At 38.0% G+C, this 18280-nt stretch overlaps 1 protein-coding gene across 1 annotated transcript; it reads right to left on the bottom strand.

Annotated features, from left to right (window-relative positions):
• Positions 1 to 9147: 9147 nt before the first annotated feature.
• On the bottom strand, positions 9148 to 17701 carry LOC127108461 (beta-adaptin-like protein C). Its single transcript, XM_051045929.1, has 15 exons — positions 17476 to 17701; positions 16568 to 16765; positions 16191 to 16304; positions 15786 to 16036; positions 14046 to 14181; positions 13747 to 13926; positions 13528 to 13620; positions 12579 to 12790; positions 12379 to 12442; positions 12116 to 12295; positions 11412 to 11504; positions 10726 to 11114; positions 10147 to 10336; positions 9864 to 10067; positions 9148 to 9685 (listed from the first exon to the last, which is right to left on the bottom strand). Exons 1-15 carry the CDS (start codon positions 17560 to 17562, stop codon positions 9386 to 9388), a joined length of 2691 nt encoding a protein of 896 aa, XP_050901886.1. The 5' UTR covers positions 17563 to 17701; the 3' UTR covers positions 9148 to 9385.
• Positions 17702 to 18280: the final 579 nt, after the last annotated feature.

Raw genomic sequence — 18280 nt, 5'->3', positions numbered from 1 at the left:
AATTCTTTGAGACTCCTTCTCAATCATTTGAAATAGTTCCTCCGACTAGTCTTGTCCTTAAGCCAACTTCCTGTGTGCCCAAGGTTATTCGTGCTCCTCCTGCTATGATTTCTCTGAAAGACGCTCAAGCCGTGGTTGAAGATGGTAGTCATACTGGCTGGGGTCAACTGATCAACGTGCCATACAAGTCTGATAAATTTGGCCTGGGGTTTAACTCTGAGAAGATGGTCAAAGATCGGGTTAATGCTATAGAGGATGCTGACAGCGATTGCGACCTGGATAGTTGGGTCTACCCAACAATTGGTGACGGACTCAATAATTGGAAGGCTGAAGACACTATCCCGATTTATTTTAGTCAGGAGTAATTGTTATTGTCTATTTTAGTGTTGCAATTTTTAATTTTTACAATTGAACTTCTTAAGGCGTTGTGTCTATGCCCGGGGCACAATAGCTAATTTGTTAAGGGTTTTGTCATTTTCATAAGCATATTCACATTCAATAAATCAATGGACTTTTTGCATTCAAATATTGCGCTCTTTATCTTTCCTGTCATCTTCCAAACAAGCTATGCTTTCTTACACACACTCACGTAACAAATTGCAGATCCGTATCCACTCTGGATCCTATTGATAATAATTCCGCTAGTGTTCATTATGACTTTGAAAATCCGATCTACCAAGCTGAGGATGGAAGTGAGGAAGATTGTGAAGTACCTGGAGAACTTGCTAGACTGTTACTGCAAGAAGAAAAGACTATACAGCCGCATGAAGAGTCAATCGAAATTGTAAACCTGGGTACTGAAGTGGACAAGAAAGAAGTCAAAATAGGAGCAGGCTTGGAAAACAGTGTCAAAGGAAGATTGATTCAGATGTTACATGACTACATAGAGATTTTTGTCTGGTCCTACGAAGACATAGTAGGCTGGATACTGACATAGTAGTGCATCGTTTGCCGACGAAGGAAGATTGCCGTCCTGTTAAGCAAAGGGTTCGTCGCATGCGTCCTGAAATGTCTGAGAAAATCAAAGCCGAGGTTATGAAACAATTTGATGCAGGTTTTCTGGCTGTTACTTCTTATCCTCAATGGGTTGCTAATGTGGTACCAGTGCCAAAGAAGGACGGTAAGGTGCGAATGTGTATAGACTACAGAGATTTGAATAAAGCGAGTCCCAAAGATGACTTTCCACTCCCGCACATCGATGTTCTGGTAGATAACACCGCTCAACACAAAGTATTCTCCTTCATGGATGGATTCTCAGGTTATAACCAGATTAAGATGGCGCCTGAGGACAGGGAGAAAACTACGTTCGTGACGCAATGGGGCACTTTCTGTTACAAAGTAATGCCATTCGGTCTAAAGAACGCCGGGGCAACGTACCGGCGCGCTATGGTGGTTTTGTTCCATGATATGATCCATCATGAAATAGAGGTATATGTGGATGACATGATAGCTAGATCTCATACTGAATGAGAACATCTCGATCATTTATACAAACTGTTCGAGAGGTTGAAGAAGTACAAGTTGAGATTGAACCCGAACAAATGCACCTTTGGAGTAAGATCCGGTAAACTCTTGGGATTTATTGTCAGTGGTAAAGGAATTGAGGTTGACCCGGCTAAGGTGAGCGCTATTCAAGAAATGCCAGTTCCCCGTACAGATAAGGAAGTCAGAGGTTTCTTGAGATGTTTGAATTACATTGCTCGATTTATCTCCCATTTGACCGCTACCTGCAAACCCATCTTCAAGTTACTGAAGAAGAATCAAGAGATGGTATGGAATGATGAATGTCAAGAAGCTTTTGATAAAATCAAGAAGTATCTCCAGGAACCTCCCATTCTGATACCACCACTTGAAGGAAGACCTCTAATCATGTATTTGACCGTGTTAGAAAATTCAATGGGGTGCGTGTTGGGGCAACATGACGAGTCTGGTCGAAAAGAGCATGTCATCTACTACCTTAGCAAAAAGTTTACTGACTGTGAAACAAGATACTCACTGCTCGAGAGAACTTGCTGTGCTTTGGCCTGGGCTGCTCGCCGACTAAGACAGTATATGTTGAATCATACCACTTTGTTGATTTCTAAGATGGACCCTATCAAATACATATTTGAGAAACCTGCCCTCTCCAGAAGAATAGCAAGATGGCAGATGATTTTAACAGAGTATGATATCCAGTATACTACCCAGAAAGCAATCAAAGGAAGCGTGCTAGCTGATCATTTGGCTCATCAAGCGGTGGATGATTACCAATCTATGAATTTTGAGTTCCCAGATGAGGATGTCATGCTGGTCACTGATTATGAAGAACCTAGACCGGATGAAGGACCCGAACTGGGGTCCCGATGGACTATGGTTTTTGACGGATCTTCTAATGCATTGGGCAATGGTGTTGGTGTTGTAATTATTTCTCCCAGGGGTTGCTACACGCCTTTCACTGCCAGACTATGTTTTGATTGTACCAATAATATGGCTGAGTATGAAGCATGTATTTTGGGACTCAGAGCTGCTATAGACCTAAGAATCGAGTCTTTAAGTGTGTACGGAGACTCAGCCTTAGTAATCAGTCAGATCAAGGGAGAATGGGACACTAAACATCCGAATCTTATCCCTTATCGAGAGCGGGTGTTAACATTAATCCCATACTTTGAAGAAATTACATTCGAACATATTCCACGAGAAGAGAATCAATTGGCAGACGCATTGGCTACCATGTCATCTATGTTCAGAGTCAGATGGGACAATGAAGCTCCCATGATCACCATTAAACGATTAGATGAGCCAGCATACTGTTATGAACTTAATGCTGATGAAGTAGAAGAGAAACCTTGGTTCCACGAAGTAAAAAGATATTTAGAAGCTCAGGAATGCCCTGAAGGGGCATCCATCAATGACAGAAAATTTTTGAGGAAGTTCTCCGCTAAATTCTTTCTGAGTAATGGAGTATTATACAAACGTAATCATGATTCGACTCTGCTTCGCTGTATGGATAAAAAGGAAGCAGAAAAGATTATGGAAGACATGCATGACGGTATTTTTGGGACTCATTCTAGTGGACATACAATGGCCAAGAAGATTCTGAGATCAGGGTATTATTGGTCTACCATGGAAGCTGATTGTCACCATCACTCCAGAACTTGTCACAAGTGCCAGGTCTATGCGGATAAAGTACATGTGCCTCCTTCTCCATTGAACGTGTTGACAGCACCTTGGCCCTTTGCAATGTGGGGCATTAATATGATTGGAGAGATTAAACCTACTGCTTCTAATGGACATCGTTTCATTCTTGTTGTTATTGATTACTTTACAAAGTGGGTAGAGGCAGCCTCATTTGCTTCCGTCACCAAGAATGTGGTGGCACGATTCATCAAGAATAGTCTCATTTGTCGGTATGGCATCCCTGAAAGAATTATCACTGACAATGGTACTAATTTGAACAACAAGATGATTACTGAACTCTGCACGCAGTTCAACATAAAACACCATAACTCTTCTCCGTACCGGCCAAAGATGAATGGCGCCGTAGAAGCGGCTAATAAGAATATTAAGAAGATTATACAAAAGATGACAGTAACATACAAAGATTGGCATGAGATGTTACCGTTTGCTCTTCACGGTTATCGCACTTCAATGCGCACTTCGACAGGGGAAACTCCGTTCTCTTTGGTCTACGGAATGGAAGCCGTCTTACCAGTGGAAGTTCAGGTTCCCTCTCTAAGAATCATGAAGGAGGCAGGATTAGATGAAGACGAATGGATTCAGACTCGACTCGATCAGATAAATTTGATTGATGAGAAGAGACTTGCGGCTGTTTGTCATGGGCAGATATATCAGAAGCGCATGACCCAGGCATTTAACAAAAAGGTCAAGAGACAGGTGTATCAAATTGACGACTTGGTGATCAAGCGCATCATTCTACCACAAGGTGATCCCAGAGGCAAATGGACTCCCACATACGAAGGGCCATTTGTAGTTAAGAAGGTATTCTCTGGTGGAGCCATGATACTTGCTACAATGGATGGCGAAGACTTCCCGCATCCCGTGAACGCAGACATAGTCAAAAAATACTACGCATAAAAGAGACCCGCTAGGTCGACGTACCTAGGGAAAAGTAAGGGCATCCCGACGAACCAAAAGGGTTCGGGCAAAAATTAGGGATAAACATATAAAAATGTACACCCGGCAAGTCGAAAACCTGAAAAGGCGGCTTGAGCAAAAAAGGGTATCCTGGTGGACTGAAAACCTGAAAAGGCGGTCCAGGCAAAAATTAGGGATTAAAGCGTACGACTATGTCCTGTTCTCAGTCAGCTTCATCCAAATTTAAAGGACTGAACAAGCCAATCACTTTTATCCGATAGCAGGAGATGAGACGCTTGAAGACATAATGACAGTAGTGGAATTAAAATCAATAGGAATTCTTCTGCATAGCTTTCTCTTTGTTTTCTTGACGATTTCCTCTTACTAGGATTTCTGTCTCCGTGTACACAAATTGCCTGTTTATAGGCCCTCTTTCAAAATCAATACAATGTTATTTCAAAAGATGCTTTTGTTTTACTTTTTTCTGTTTCGTTTGCATAAACGTCCATTGATTTAATTCGAATTAATATGTGCATTTGAATATGATCAATGTTTACCAAAAATGTGCGCATAAAATAGAAATAACGATTACTACGAGACTTCAGGATCGAGGAGAAGGTCTAACCATGCGTTCCAATGAATCCGGGTGCCAATTCTATTCCTCAACAAAACCAGTTATTCCCCAGAAGAAATTGGTATCACTAGACAGACTGGTCATCTCTTCCATTCCCAGCCAGGCTCTGTCGAATATTTCTACCATCAGATAAGAATCAAGTATCCCCAGCTAAGAAAGGATCACCGATACCAGTATCTCCAACCAGAAGACTGAGATTTATTTCCCCAGTAGAGTCCTCGGGAAGAACTTTTCAGATGCATAATTCATTCATTACATCATTTCACAGCATACGCATGCATACATTGTTCGCATTTATTGTCGAAAGCATAAAACATCTCATGCATCATGACATGGCATGAAGCTAACTTTATTTTTCAGGTTAATTATCCTCCTAAGGATGGTATCTTTAAGCCCATCCCGGCCATTTATTGCAAATGCAACATCTACAAATACGATCAGATACAGTCTAACGTACGGTTCATTCTGATTCAGCTCAACATATGACTCCTTTCACTCAGACACGATCTAACGGACGATCCATTCTGACCTTCAACTACTCCAATACGGTCTAATTTACGACCCAGTTGGACCTTTCATTTCTCAGAGACTACCTAGCGTACGGTACATTCTGACGTGTAGCCTAGCATACGACTACCCCTCTCAGATACTGCCTAATGGACGGCCCATTCTGCAGCTCGGATACAGTCTAGCGTACGATCCAGTCTAGTATTTCATCCCCAGCAGAGTCACCGGCCTGATGGACGGCTCATTCTGCAACTCGGATACGATCTAGCGTACGATCCATTCTGATATTTCATCCTCAATAAAGTCACCCGCCTAATGGACAACTCATTCTGCTACTCAAACACGATCTAGCGTACGATCCATTCTGACCTTTACCTCCCCAGATGCAGCCTAAGGGACGGTTCACTCTGCTATTCAGATACGATCTAGTGTATGATCCATTCTGATCCCTTATCCCCAGCAGTGTATGACACATTCTGACTCCCCAGCGAAGTCGACAGCCGAATGGATGACTCACCATACGGTCTAGCGTACGACCCGGTATGACACCCATGTCTTTAGAAATCGTCTGATGTACGATGCACTCTGAAAATCCCCTCATCAAACCTCATGGATGGCATCTTTAAGCCCGTCTCCGTCAAGACTAATTGACAAGTGCAAATTTTTGGGGCATTCTAAGTGTTCAATAATCTTCCACCTCCAGACCACGAATGGCGTACATACCATTCTAACTCTCTCGGTTCAAGAATATTGAACAGGGGCAGCTGTCATACCCCAAAATTTGCCCATTAATATTACAAGGCATTTCTTAGGCACTCCAACTTATTTTTCAAGGCATTGATCCCAAAAGAACAAAGGCCTAGCTCACAGGTGGCCAAATCCAGAAAATGGCCCAAACTGGCTTGCTCGCTAGGCGAGCAACTCCTTCGCCTAGCAAACCCTTCGCTACACGCTCGCCTAGCGAAGCTTGCGAATATCAGAATTTTTGGGCTTCATTCTGAGCCCATTAGGTCACCACAATCACTATAAATACCGACACTTCAGTCACGAAAATGGACAGACGAAGACGGACGGAAACCCTGGCATAGAAACCCTGGAGACTAACTTAAAGAGTTCCGAGTAAAGAAACCCTGAAGGCCGCTCATCCGCTCCGAAGCTACCGCCGCCCAACTCCATCCGATACCAAGAGGCCTTCAACATCGCAGCTCAGTTGCAAACAGGTTTGCGCATCACTATTGTTTTATGCTTTTAATCGGTAATTTCTACATACATAAGGCATCATGATTAAATTTTCGGATATGTAATTTGATTTCACATGTGAATTTAAGTATGCCTGAATATCCTGAATGTTTGTCCATGCTATTCCTGTAATTAAATGCCATAAAGTTCAGGGTTCCAGAGATCACGCTGCTATCAAACTCAAAACCCGTAGTCGCTCGCTAGCACGTCGCTAAGCGAGCCCGTAGCGAGCACTCACTAAGCCTTCGCTAGGCGAAGCAGGAGCGAACGGGACAGTGGCTGCTTTGTTTCTTTTCTGTTCTGCCTTATGTTTATCTGATCAAGATTTATTATAATTCTGCATTATTTGGCCTGACTTTATGACCATTATGTTTATTTTGTGGTACAATTTGCAATTGTACTTCATCTCGATGTTCTAACCCGTGTGCTGAATTGTGTAAAGGCTTACATATTCCCGAGGAAACGGCTGGCTAGGTATTCCACTTTATGTGTGGGATACCCTTGTGGAGATCCATCATGAATTACCTAATTATTTAGCTGATTTTAATGTGGAGATTCATCCTAATTATTTAATCAATTTTAATGTGGACCTAATTACCTAATTGATTACGGCTATCTAATTAATTGTAAAACTTTGCCTTTAAATAAGTGATCTTGGACCTCTCTTTTGTTACCTTACAATTACGGTATTATGGTCATGTCCCGCGAATGTGGGGATACACTTAGCAAAGACCCTTCGGTTAAATCATCATAGTCCCTCGAATATTGCCTTTGTCCCTCGATGACCCTTCGATATAGCCTACGGTTAACTGATGATAGTCCCTTCGAATGCTAAGGTATCCTCACAACTGTTGCCTTCAATGACCAATCGATGACCCTACGATGACCCTTTTACATCCAAAGGATAAAACTACTTACTTCTCAATAGTAAGGACAGTTTTACCCTCATAAGGATAGGAAATGCCCATAAAGACCTTGGTAGGTATAACTCTTAATTGCTTACTCATAACTTAATATACTTTTCACACCTCACACCTTTCAAAACATCTTTTAGAAAATCACCACTTGGTATACATTCATACTAGAATCATTACCGAGTTATATTTTTCTAAACAACTTTCAAAACTAAATGAGATAACCACTTTGTATACATTCATACAAGAATCATTACAAAGCTAAACTCTCTTTTCAAAACATTTTCTAAGCAGTTCACAAACACTTTTTCAGACAATAAAAACATAAGTGATCCAGCAATTAAGAGCCCATGGATAACCATGGATACAAAGGGTGCTAACACCTTCCCTTAGTATAATGTACCTCCCGAACCCAAAATCTAATTAAGGTCTTTCCTGTTCTTTTCCACCTTTCCTTATTGGATAAAAGAAAAGTCGGTGGCGACTCTTGCTATCCGCGACATTGCGATTAAAAGCAAAAACACAAAAAGTCAGTTCACCGTATGACAATATCATCTAGACATTATACACAGGTCACAAAGTCCACTGTGAGTTTGACGAGTCTTCTTTATTTTCTGGTTATATGCGGTGGGAGACCTTAGTCGTTAGACTCTGCGACAATATGGTTATGTCCAAGACATCCCACGACCAGTTCCGGATGTTCCAACTGCGGGCATTGACATGTGATTTTAGAGTAACATCATCAGCTTTGTTCGTGCCATTAGAGATAGCGCAGTGAGGGTTCAACACGACTCGCACTATGAAGATGGTTACCTATAGTGGTACCTCATCGTATAACACTCACACATCCTCTCACTTGTTGAGCATACAGATGATGTTAGGCCTTCTGATGCTGGGGTACCTGTCGATGACGTGTCGCCGCCATCTCCAACTGATGTCGATGATAAACAACGTCTACAGTTGATTGTAGTTATTATGGATAACTTCATGAGTTTGATAAACCTATATGATATGGTTTTTATCGGATTATCACGGGCAGCACACATAGCTTGTGGGGGACCTATTTAGACATTATTATTTTTATGTATTATTTGTATATTATGTACAACATTACTCATACATCCGCACAACACTTTATTAGATAATATTTTGGATCTTCCATTGATGCATGATAAACATAATTTAACATTTGATAAAGAGTTATGTAACTTAGAAAGACGATTAGATAACTTAAGAAAAGAATAATAAATAAGAAAACTTAAATACTACCGGATGATTCTTTCAACATCTTAATTATTTCGTCGACAAATCTTAAAATTTTCGCATCTAACTTGACCGGACCCTTAGTTAGCTTACGACGAAATGATCTCCACATAACCGTCAAATATTCATCGATCTTCAACTCAATAAAGTTGTTTTTCACCCTTCCATTAAAATCAATCAAATCTTCACAAAACTTGATCTTTCTCACCTTTTTATTATCGATATCAGACAACTCCTCATTCAATTTGGATATCAAGACGGCGAGAGATAGTGTCGTCCAAAAACTAGAACTCTACATAATGTTCAACTCCGCTTTAGTACATTTCTGCCTTAATAAAAAATTCAAGAAGCATTTTGAAATATTTTTATAAAATGATGATTTCATAATTTCCCATTTTTCAAAATTATTCATTAATTAATATGTATTTATCTGTACCCAATTTTAACTACGCATACTTGACACTTAATCTTCTTAAAACTACTCCAGGGTTAAACTAAGGTTTTACGAACATGATATGATACAAACAGCTAATAATAGCATAGAAGTAAATGATTGTTTTACATTAGAATATTACAAGCCATCAAACCTCTCAACAAATGCTGCCCACAAGACAACAGCTATATATGCAACAGTGAGTGAATTTTAAACAACCCTGATTAGGAACATTTCTATCAATGATACTAACAAAAACAATGTATAAACAAAATTAAATTCAAAAAGAAAAGCAAAGTAAAGCAAAAATAAAAAATAATATCAACTCCTAAGAAGAGTCTCGATGGCTTCGAAGATAAATGTTGACATTTCAGGGCTTGGTGTCTTGATTGCAGATTTGACGCCAGGGTTTCCAACTACTGTGGTAAGTTCGATTAAAAGTGGTACCCCTCGAGGCAGTTTAGCAGAGAAGTAAAACACATCCTGGTTCGCATTCTTGCGCTTTGCAATAAAGAATATATTTGATGCAGCCAGTCGTTCCACTGTTGCGTCCACACCACCAATCACAATTGTAGGGAAGTCTTTGGAAACCTCATTTGAATCAGGAAGGGACCTCCATGTCTGCAACACAGTTATCGGTCAGGTTTCTATTTCTACACCCGTGTATTAATCATGAAAAGTGGAAGTTATTGAATGTTTAAAATTTCAATTTGTCCAAAAGTTTACACATTAAAGAATCAAAATTCATAGTGTCAATATTATTACAGTGAAAAAAGATCAAATGAAATTAAAGGTGTACCTCGAGGAAAGTGGCACGTTCCATTCTACCATCCTCCGTAAAAAATACATGGAATAAGACTTTATCGTTGAAATACCACACAGGCTGTTGGTTGTTCTTTAAGGCAACCTGCAAAACTGAGTTGGGAGGACCTTGGGACATGTTTTGGTACATAACCATAGGAAGGAGTGTCCTAGCGGATGCTCCAGGCGGCAACTGTGGAACCTGAAAAGCAACAAGCCATCTATTAGAACAGAACTTTGATCAAGATATTCACGTAAAAACCAATATATGCAATAATAACCTGCAGGGGGGCAGCAGCCGCAAGACCAAATGTGTTCTTGTTAAATTGAATCATGAAGCCATCAAGTGGAACTTGAGAATTGTTCTCAAACAACATATTGTAGAATACTTGACCATCCCTCCTAGTAAGCTGTGCACTGATTTGTAAACCCTGACCAGTTGAGGCGGGTAGTAAAATAGGCAATGGAGGCCTGCAATCAGAGCAGAGGATATAATGAACATGATTATGCAAAATGCAAGATAATGAAACTTTCGGGAAGTGCTCAACCATTACATATGTTGATAAACATTTTTAATATTTATTAAGTTATAATTTATACAAAATATATAACATGAATCAACATTAATCAATATTTCTATAAAAAATAAATGATATTTATTTTTGGTTAAATGTTATCATGTGTATCATCAAATTTCAGTTTCAGTCCCCAGGAACATGGACAAAATATCAGGGGGCAAAAAAACATATTTATCTATTTTTTATCACATAATAAACCATAGACAACTCTTCTAAAATGCATAGCAGATTGCGGTAGGCAATTTCACAATTAACCCATGGTTACTTCTTAATTTCACTCACCCAGAAGGAGTAGCTGGCTGATCAACAGGAACAATGGAACTATTATCCATGCCTATCAAATCACCAAGTAAATCTGGCACTGGTGCAGCAGCAGATGGAGGAGTAGCTGGTGCCACTGATGGGGGTATTGTATAGCTGGAAGTAGGTGGTGACCCAGGACCATTAGCAAGATTTACAGATGACTCCGATTCACTTCCATCAGGATAGTCATCATCTTCAGTTTTCTGGGCCGATGAATGTGTGCGGGTTACAAATGCTTCCGGGGGCTTGTGATAAACAGAAGATAGTGTAGCAATATTGACAAGAAGCTCGTCAAGTAGAGAAGGATCAAGGTTGTTGGAGTCATCAGTTATGACAGGCTTCTCAGCTAACACAACATCCTTAGCTGCCTGGGGAAGACAAGCTAGGTACATCAAATGTGAGGCGCAGAATTTATGTCTTAACACACACAAAACAACTTGAGAAAGAGAAAAAGTTCTTATTTGTGCGGCTAGACAAATGAAACTATATTAGTGTGCTGTACCCTAACACTTAGAGAATGTAAAACATGTTAAGAACTTGTCTGTAAAAAGTTAAGTTAATAAAATCAATCTTGTTATACAATCTATAGCAGGTGTCCACCTCAACTAATTAGCTAAATGTTGGTATGATTGTGGACCGAAGAACTCTAGTTCAAGAAATCAAACCTCTGGATCAGTTGAGAGGAGACGCCAATATATATATGCACGATCTCGCAAATCAGGATTATCTGTCTCCATAGTGGCATTGTTCAAAACAACCTGTAATGATTAGCTATCATGTGAAACTTAACATCAAAGGATCTAAAGAATGTAAATTAACGTATCAAACAGCTACAAATATTTTTAAGAAACAATATAAAGAAGACTCTGGAAACAGATAGATAATTAACGATAGAATGCAATATTTGTCTTTCAGATTTGGTTCCAATAATTTTAGGAATTGTTCTAAATATAAGCTTAAAATTACTACGTTTCTATTTTCCCTTCGGAAAAACAAAAGTATCAAAAGATCATATCTTGCAGAAAAACAAATTCTGTGAATATGTTATTATAAATTAAAAACAATAAATTTTGTAAAATACCAAAAGTACACAATTATTAGACCGTGTGAAAAAACTGCTTATATAGACCACTTGAAGAAACAGGGAAAAGAAGGAACATGTTTACATACTTAGCAAAAGGGTTGTCCAATTCGATTTCGGTAGAAAAAGATTGTTATATCTTCAAGTTAACCTATCTATAATTCATGAACAGGATTCTGAGGAGAATCTAGGGTAGAGGAATCCTAACAACAGAAATAGTACCAGAGATATCCATTTGGAATTTGAATAAAATAACATTAAAACAAATAATGTGTTATGAGGCAGGACCTGAATCATCTGCTGTGGGCCCTCAGTTGGCTTCTTAAGGAAAAGTTTGACAGTAGCAGTCAGCAATTGTAGTTGGACAAGTGCAGGTTCTTCAGGGAAACTTTCCAAGAAACTTTCAAGAAGCTCGTCAGCATTGTCAATTCTTTCCGCATATTCACCAATTATCCAAATCATTGATGCCTATCCACATAGGAAAGTGGACAAAAAGGTAAAAGCATGATAATGTAAAATGTCAATTACAAGAGCACTCGGAAAACAAATACCTTGGCTTCGGGCTCATCCAAGGTGTCTAAGCTCTCACAAAGAGTTGCAATTATGGACTCATATCTGCAAAATGAAACAAGTGTTTGAATGAAGTTTGAAATATAATGCTAATCCCCAACTTTTATATCTTCAACCCCCCCCCCCCCCCCCCCCCCCCCCCCACACACACACACCACAGACAAGGAAAAGATAACAATACGTGTTGGGGTATCGTCTAAATATGTCTTTGATAACAATGATTGCCTCTTGAACCACATAATTTACTTTTATCTTGATCAACTCAAGCAATACACTAATGCATCTTTCAGCTGCTCTCTCTAATTTGATGGCACAACGACCAATAGCACGAACAGCCTTTCTAACAAAATCTACGTCAACTTCAGTAGCATATTCCTTAAATTCCAATAAAACCTGCCAATATCATAACCAATAAAAAATGACCCGTGATTAATATGCCATAGATAGCAAAGCAGCAAGGATTTAAAGTTTTACGAGAATGAGAAAAATTGTTCTGCCAAAATTAAATATTTATGCACATAGTGAAAGTGCAGTTCTGCAGAGTTAATAAAGGAAAGGTCAGTCTGTTAGGATAAAGAATAGAGGGGACTTAGAGTAGTTAGAATTAGTAAGGGAACTTGACATCTTGAAGGAGACTAAATTAGAGAAAAATAATAAAAAGATTCATTACATAAATTAGAAAGTTTACGTAAATGCAGAAATCCTGTGTAAGGAAACCCTTGGTGGAGAAGCCTCTCTCCTATTTCCGATCATTCAATAAAGTTGTTAATTTCTTTTCATTTGTTTCAATCAATTTACCAACTCGATTTATCGGGTTCATGACAAAGCCTCATCAAATGTAGCAGGATAACTTGTTTTTTGATAGAAGATATTTCATTAGAGAGAAGAAATAAAAAACAAAATAATATATCCTCCAAAGCAGATATAACTAAAGCAAGAACAGAGTTAAAATGGCTAATGAATGAATTTTATCCAAGGGATATGATAAATGACCAATACATCTCCGGTCGTACAAAGGTTTATGTAGTGTTCACTGAAATCACCGGGGAGCTCACTTATGATAAAACAAACTGAAAAAATGAGGAGGGGAGGAAAATATTAAACTGAAAGCTGTATAATGTAAAGCTTACCTGGTCTATATTTCGGTCTGAAGCAAGCTTTATCATAATTTCTAATTTCTCCATTTTCACATAGATAGGATCATTGTATTTGCAGAAGAACACCTACAGATAGAGTGAGAGGTCCAAGTTCATTTTGCCTTTAGAATAATAGAGGCCCTTAATGTGGTGCCCAAGTTAATAAGTTTACAACTCGGTGACAAGTTCACAACCAAAAATTTAGATTGATACCTTAATTTCATGTGCAAGAATTGTCGGTCTTCTTTGTACAATAAGATTGATATTTCGCAGGGCAACATATTGTATCTCAGGTTCTGCTGAGAGTAATGTCACAAGAGGAGGGGCCATCTTTTTGCAAAGATTCCGGACCACATCAGTACTGGTGATGAGCTCCATTTGTTGAAGGATCATCTACATGTCATTACAAATTGTGGTCAGTTAGCACACCATGTAAAATGTGAATGCCGATGCATTAATATTGGCACATGATCTGCAAGATAACAAGTTACAGGTGAGGGGGGTGGAATCACCTTAACAGCCGATAGTACAACTGCACAATTGGCATGCTGTAACCGTGGCGTAACTCTTTCTACAATGTTCTCTGCCTCACGCGCATCAGCAGCCTTGTATCTAGATAGAGCATCCAATATAAAAACTTGACCCCATCTGGTAAGAGAAAGTAAGTTGTGTTAAACAACAGGGTCAAAGGTGGCCAAGGAAAAGAAAGGATGACGAAACCTGAAACAGGGCTCATAAATTACAATTCTGCACAATCAACTAGGCGTTCTACGCAAGTTGTGCTATTTTGGTTACTAATATATATTCAGTTACTAATATATATTCAGTTACTGATATATATTACTCATAGGTACAATCTCTACAAAGGATGTTTTATAAACATATATTTCCCTAAGGATCTGTTTGCGAGTTGGTTTTTGGAGGGTTGTGTCTATATTTTCAAACTTGTTTGATATTCTTAAAAAGTTTTAAAAACAATATGATTTAATATGCTAATGTATTATATTGTTTTTTAAACTTTTTAAAAATATCAAACACATTTCAAAATATAGACACAACCCTCCAAAACCTTCTCCTCCAAAACCCTCCAAAAACCAACTCCCAAACAGGCCCTAAGGGAACAAAATCATCATGAAAACCAGCTATTAAGGATCGAAATCCACACCAACCCTAGCAACTTGCACCCCATGCTTAGGTACGGGTATGGTGTCCGGTAGGAGCACGTGTACTGATACAGGATGCAGCATTTATAAAAACATCAAGGTACGGGTACGTCAATAAAAAACAAGAGTTTATTTATAAAATGTCTCAAAAGAGAACTAAATTGTTCCACTTACATCAAAACATCAGAATAAAAGTTTAAAAAGTAAAAAATTGTGTTAAATTACAATAACGAAGAAACTAAAATATATAAATAATATTATAATAATATATGAGAAACCCACAAATTTTACTCGCAACTGAATAATGAGAAGAAAAAAAAAGTGCCACGAATACGGTAAGTGTACCAGTACCGAATACGTAACCGGTACGGGTACTTCACCATTTTAGAAGTGCCCGTGCCTCAGGAGAATATTCTCTCTCATTTGTATCATGGTTATCATATTTCAAACACTGGGGCCGCCCTAGCAGGGTTTTGTTTTAAATAACTACAAGCTGTTTAATTTGAGGTCAAGGCAACTGTTTAGGGAGAGAATACTGTAAGGTTTTTGTTAGTTACTCCCTCCATTTCAATTTGAGTTTTGTTAAAGGTTTCTTCATGAGGATTAAGAAAACCAATATGTGAATTAATTAGTGGAATAGTTTAACTAAATTGTCCTTATAACTATTGGAGTATTGGTCATTATACTATAAATGCATAGTGAAGACAGTATTAAGGGAAATATTGGAAAGAAAATCGTAATGTTACATTGAAAAGATAAAATGACACATAATATGCATTTTTTCATTCTTTTTAGCGACAGTTTTTTGAAAAGGAATGAGTAGTTGAATAGGTTGTTGGTTAGAGAGTGAATGATTGTAAGCTATAGAGGAAAGGAAGATTTAGAGAGGACATCATTAATTTTAGAGATGATTTTTGAGGGGGAGAGAACACGGTCACTCAAATGCCTGGAACCTAATAGAGTTTCTATCAATAAACACTTTTTTTTCTATATTTTGAAACAGGGCCTATCAGAGGAGTTTCACTATTATTAAGTCAAAATGGTTTCAAATTTCAATTATAAGAACAAAACTATAAAACACAAACTTACTCTGTACATTCATTTAACGCAGTGAGGAGCTTTGACAGTGTGTGGCTAGTGATCTCAAAGATGGGTCTACTGCTATTGTCCTGAATTTCAGCAAGTGCCGCGACAGCATTAGCTACAACCATTGGATTATTATCAGATATCAAATCCTTCAGTGATTCCAAAAATCCCCTGTCCTCAACTAACTCTGCATTAATGTCATAGAGCTTTGCTACACAAATGGCTGCTGTCTTGCGAACATATGGATCATCGTCCTGTCAATGTAAATCAAACACAAGTACAGTTTACAAATAATTAGGTGAGCCAAAAAACACATGTCACCGTAACTAACACAATAAGAAATCAAACACAGTGGATTTCAACCTAAAAAATAGGCATGTACAAATTATAAAAGTACAGTGTATTCACCTTTAGACATCTTTGAAGGGGATCACACAGATACTCGGTAATTTTATCCACACGAATGCACCCCATTGTCCGCACAGCTAAGGCACGAATTAAAGGATTTGGATCTTGAGAATCCTGAGCAGCATTTCATAAAATCAAAATTGTGTCATACAACATTCAACTTCAGATCAACTGTCGTCGGTAAGAGTTGGGGAGCAATAAGTTATACTAAGAAAACTTTGGAGCATAAAATGGGGAGGAAAAAAAGACATACTATATAATCCCAAGAGCCTTGAAAGCAATAAATTAGTGATAGCAAGGAATAAAAAAAGAACTGATACATAGGCTGTGAAAGTAAGGAAAACAAACAGACGAAAAATGGCTATTCGAGCTTTCACCTTCACAAATGTATTTACTGCAAGTATAGCAAGGTCAGGCTGGCTCTTTGCATAATTTATCAAATACAAGTAGACCAACTTTTTCAGCTCCAAATTTTCTGTCTGCATACAATTCACCACGTCTGTGAACAACGACGACACATCCTTTCCAACAGTCATAGCAGCAATCACTTTTTTCACCGCATCTTTTCTCTTATCCTGCAAAACATAAAAGAAATATAATCTACATTCACACACCTTCTTACATACGCAATCTTCAACAACGGAAAATGAAAAAGAGTCTACCAAAAAAGCAAGGCAAACAAATATCTCTAACAAATTAAAAACCCCCAAACGAAAATTACTATTAATAATCAGTTCTTAATCAGAACATCAATTAATAACACCACCATATTAATTTAAATATTCTTAATGAAATAGTACCAGATATGCTTTCTGCATCACAGACACCTATGATAAAATGTGTCAGTGGCAGTTTCAACACCAACACTTGTGATTACTATTAATTTATTTATTTTTCAAATTATTACCCTTGTCGACGCCGTGTATCTGGTGTCTGTGCTTCATAATATGCTAAGCTAACAAGAAAATTCAGAAATAGGAAGCATGAACGTGACATAGCAAAGGACAAAAAGTTTCAATAGGCTATTAACGGAGTAACAAAAGCTTAAATCTGAATAATTATATATCTAAGAATCAATTCAAGACTATTCTAATCTACATCAACATTTGCATAATTCGTTCGGACATTGATTATTCATGCATCCACGAATCAAAAACAATAGAATCCTCCAGATCAGGAATACGGAGGAACAAAAACACGAAGGAACTGAAATCGGATCGAGAAATGGAAATTGTGAAAAGAGAGAAAGGGGATCGGGGGAGATCTGAAGAAATGGAAAAGGAACCTTGTACTGAGAATTAAGCTCTTCTTTGAGCTCAGGGATTTCACCCTTCTTTGTTGTGGAAAAGTACTTGGAGTCGTTTCTACTCATCTTTCTTGCGCCCTTCTTCTGCTTCTGGTTTTGCTCGATTTAAATGTCAATGTCGATGGGCGATGCGGAGAAGGAGAACATCGGTTCTGGATTTGACGACTGTAAGAGAGAGGTCAAGAAACGGTGTCGTCTTATTCACTGCTCACCATAATATAATCATAATAACTAAATTTTTTTTTGTCTTAGAAATTTAAAATATTAATTTTTTTATTATTTTTGAATGAAGAAATAGTGATTTTTTATAAAAACATCAGTGATTATTTACATATAAAAAACATTAGTCATTATTTTAGAAATTTTTACCCAAATAACTCGATTTTTTAAAAAATTCTTAAAATAATTCAATTTTTAGATTATTTTCTAAAATACCCGGAGGCACCAGATGATTTGGCGCATGCTCTTAAACTTAGAGATGAGATGTCAGTTGAATCAAAATGAAAAGTTTTATAGGTTGTCCAATAGGATTTGTCACTAGTCCTTAAGCACATATAATTTAAACATCATTTGAAATCAATTAGGAAAATTAACAACAACTTTAAATTTATAATACAAGGAATAAATAAGAGTAAACTGAATGATTATAAATTACTAAGCGATATAAAACACTTACTTACTAATTTTCTCATATCCCCTCTTCATGATCATGACGAATAACATGCACATCATCTGAAACATTTTCTTCATATGATTGGCGTACATGTGTTTCTAAACAAGGGGT

The sequence above is a fragment of the Lathyrus oleraceus genome, chromosome 7, assembly GCF_024323335.1.
Source record: "Lathyrus oleraceus cultivar Zhongwan6 chromosome 7, CAAS_Psat_ZW6_1.0, whole genome shotgun sequence".
NCBI lineage: Eukaryota > Viridiplantae > Streptophyta > Magnoliopsida > Fabales > Fabaceae > Lathyrus > Lathyrus oleraceus.
The sequence above is the reverse complement of the archived record's forward strand: the minus strand, read 5'-3'. Positions and strand labels throughout refer to the sequence as shown.

What these genes read in the sequence shown, in the direction of transcription:
- LOC127108461 (XM_051045929.1), bottom strand. Translation starts at nt 17,562, where the DNA reads ATGAGTAGAAACGACTCCAAGTACTTTTCCACAACAAAGAAGGGTGAA. An exon ending in CAGTAAATACATTTGTGAAG is followed by an intron (nt 16,305 to 16,567) that starts GTGAAAGCTCGA and finishes AATGCTGCTCAG; the next exon opens with GATTCTCAAGATCCAAATCC. An exon ending in TCCTCTCAACTGATCCAGAG is followed by an intron (nt 11,115 to 11,411) that starts GTTTGATTTCTT and finishes TGTCTTCCCCAG; the next exon opens with GCAGCTAAGGATGTTGTGTT.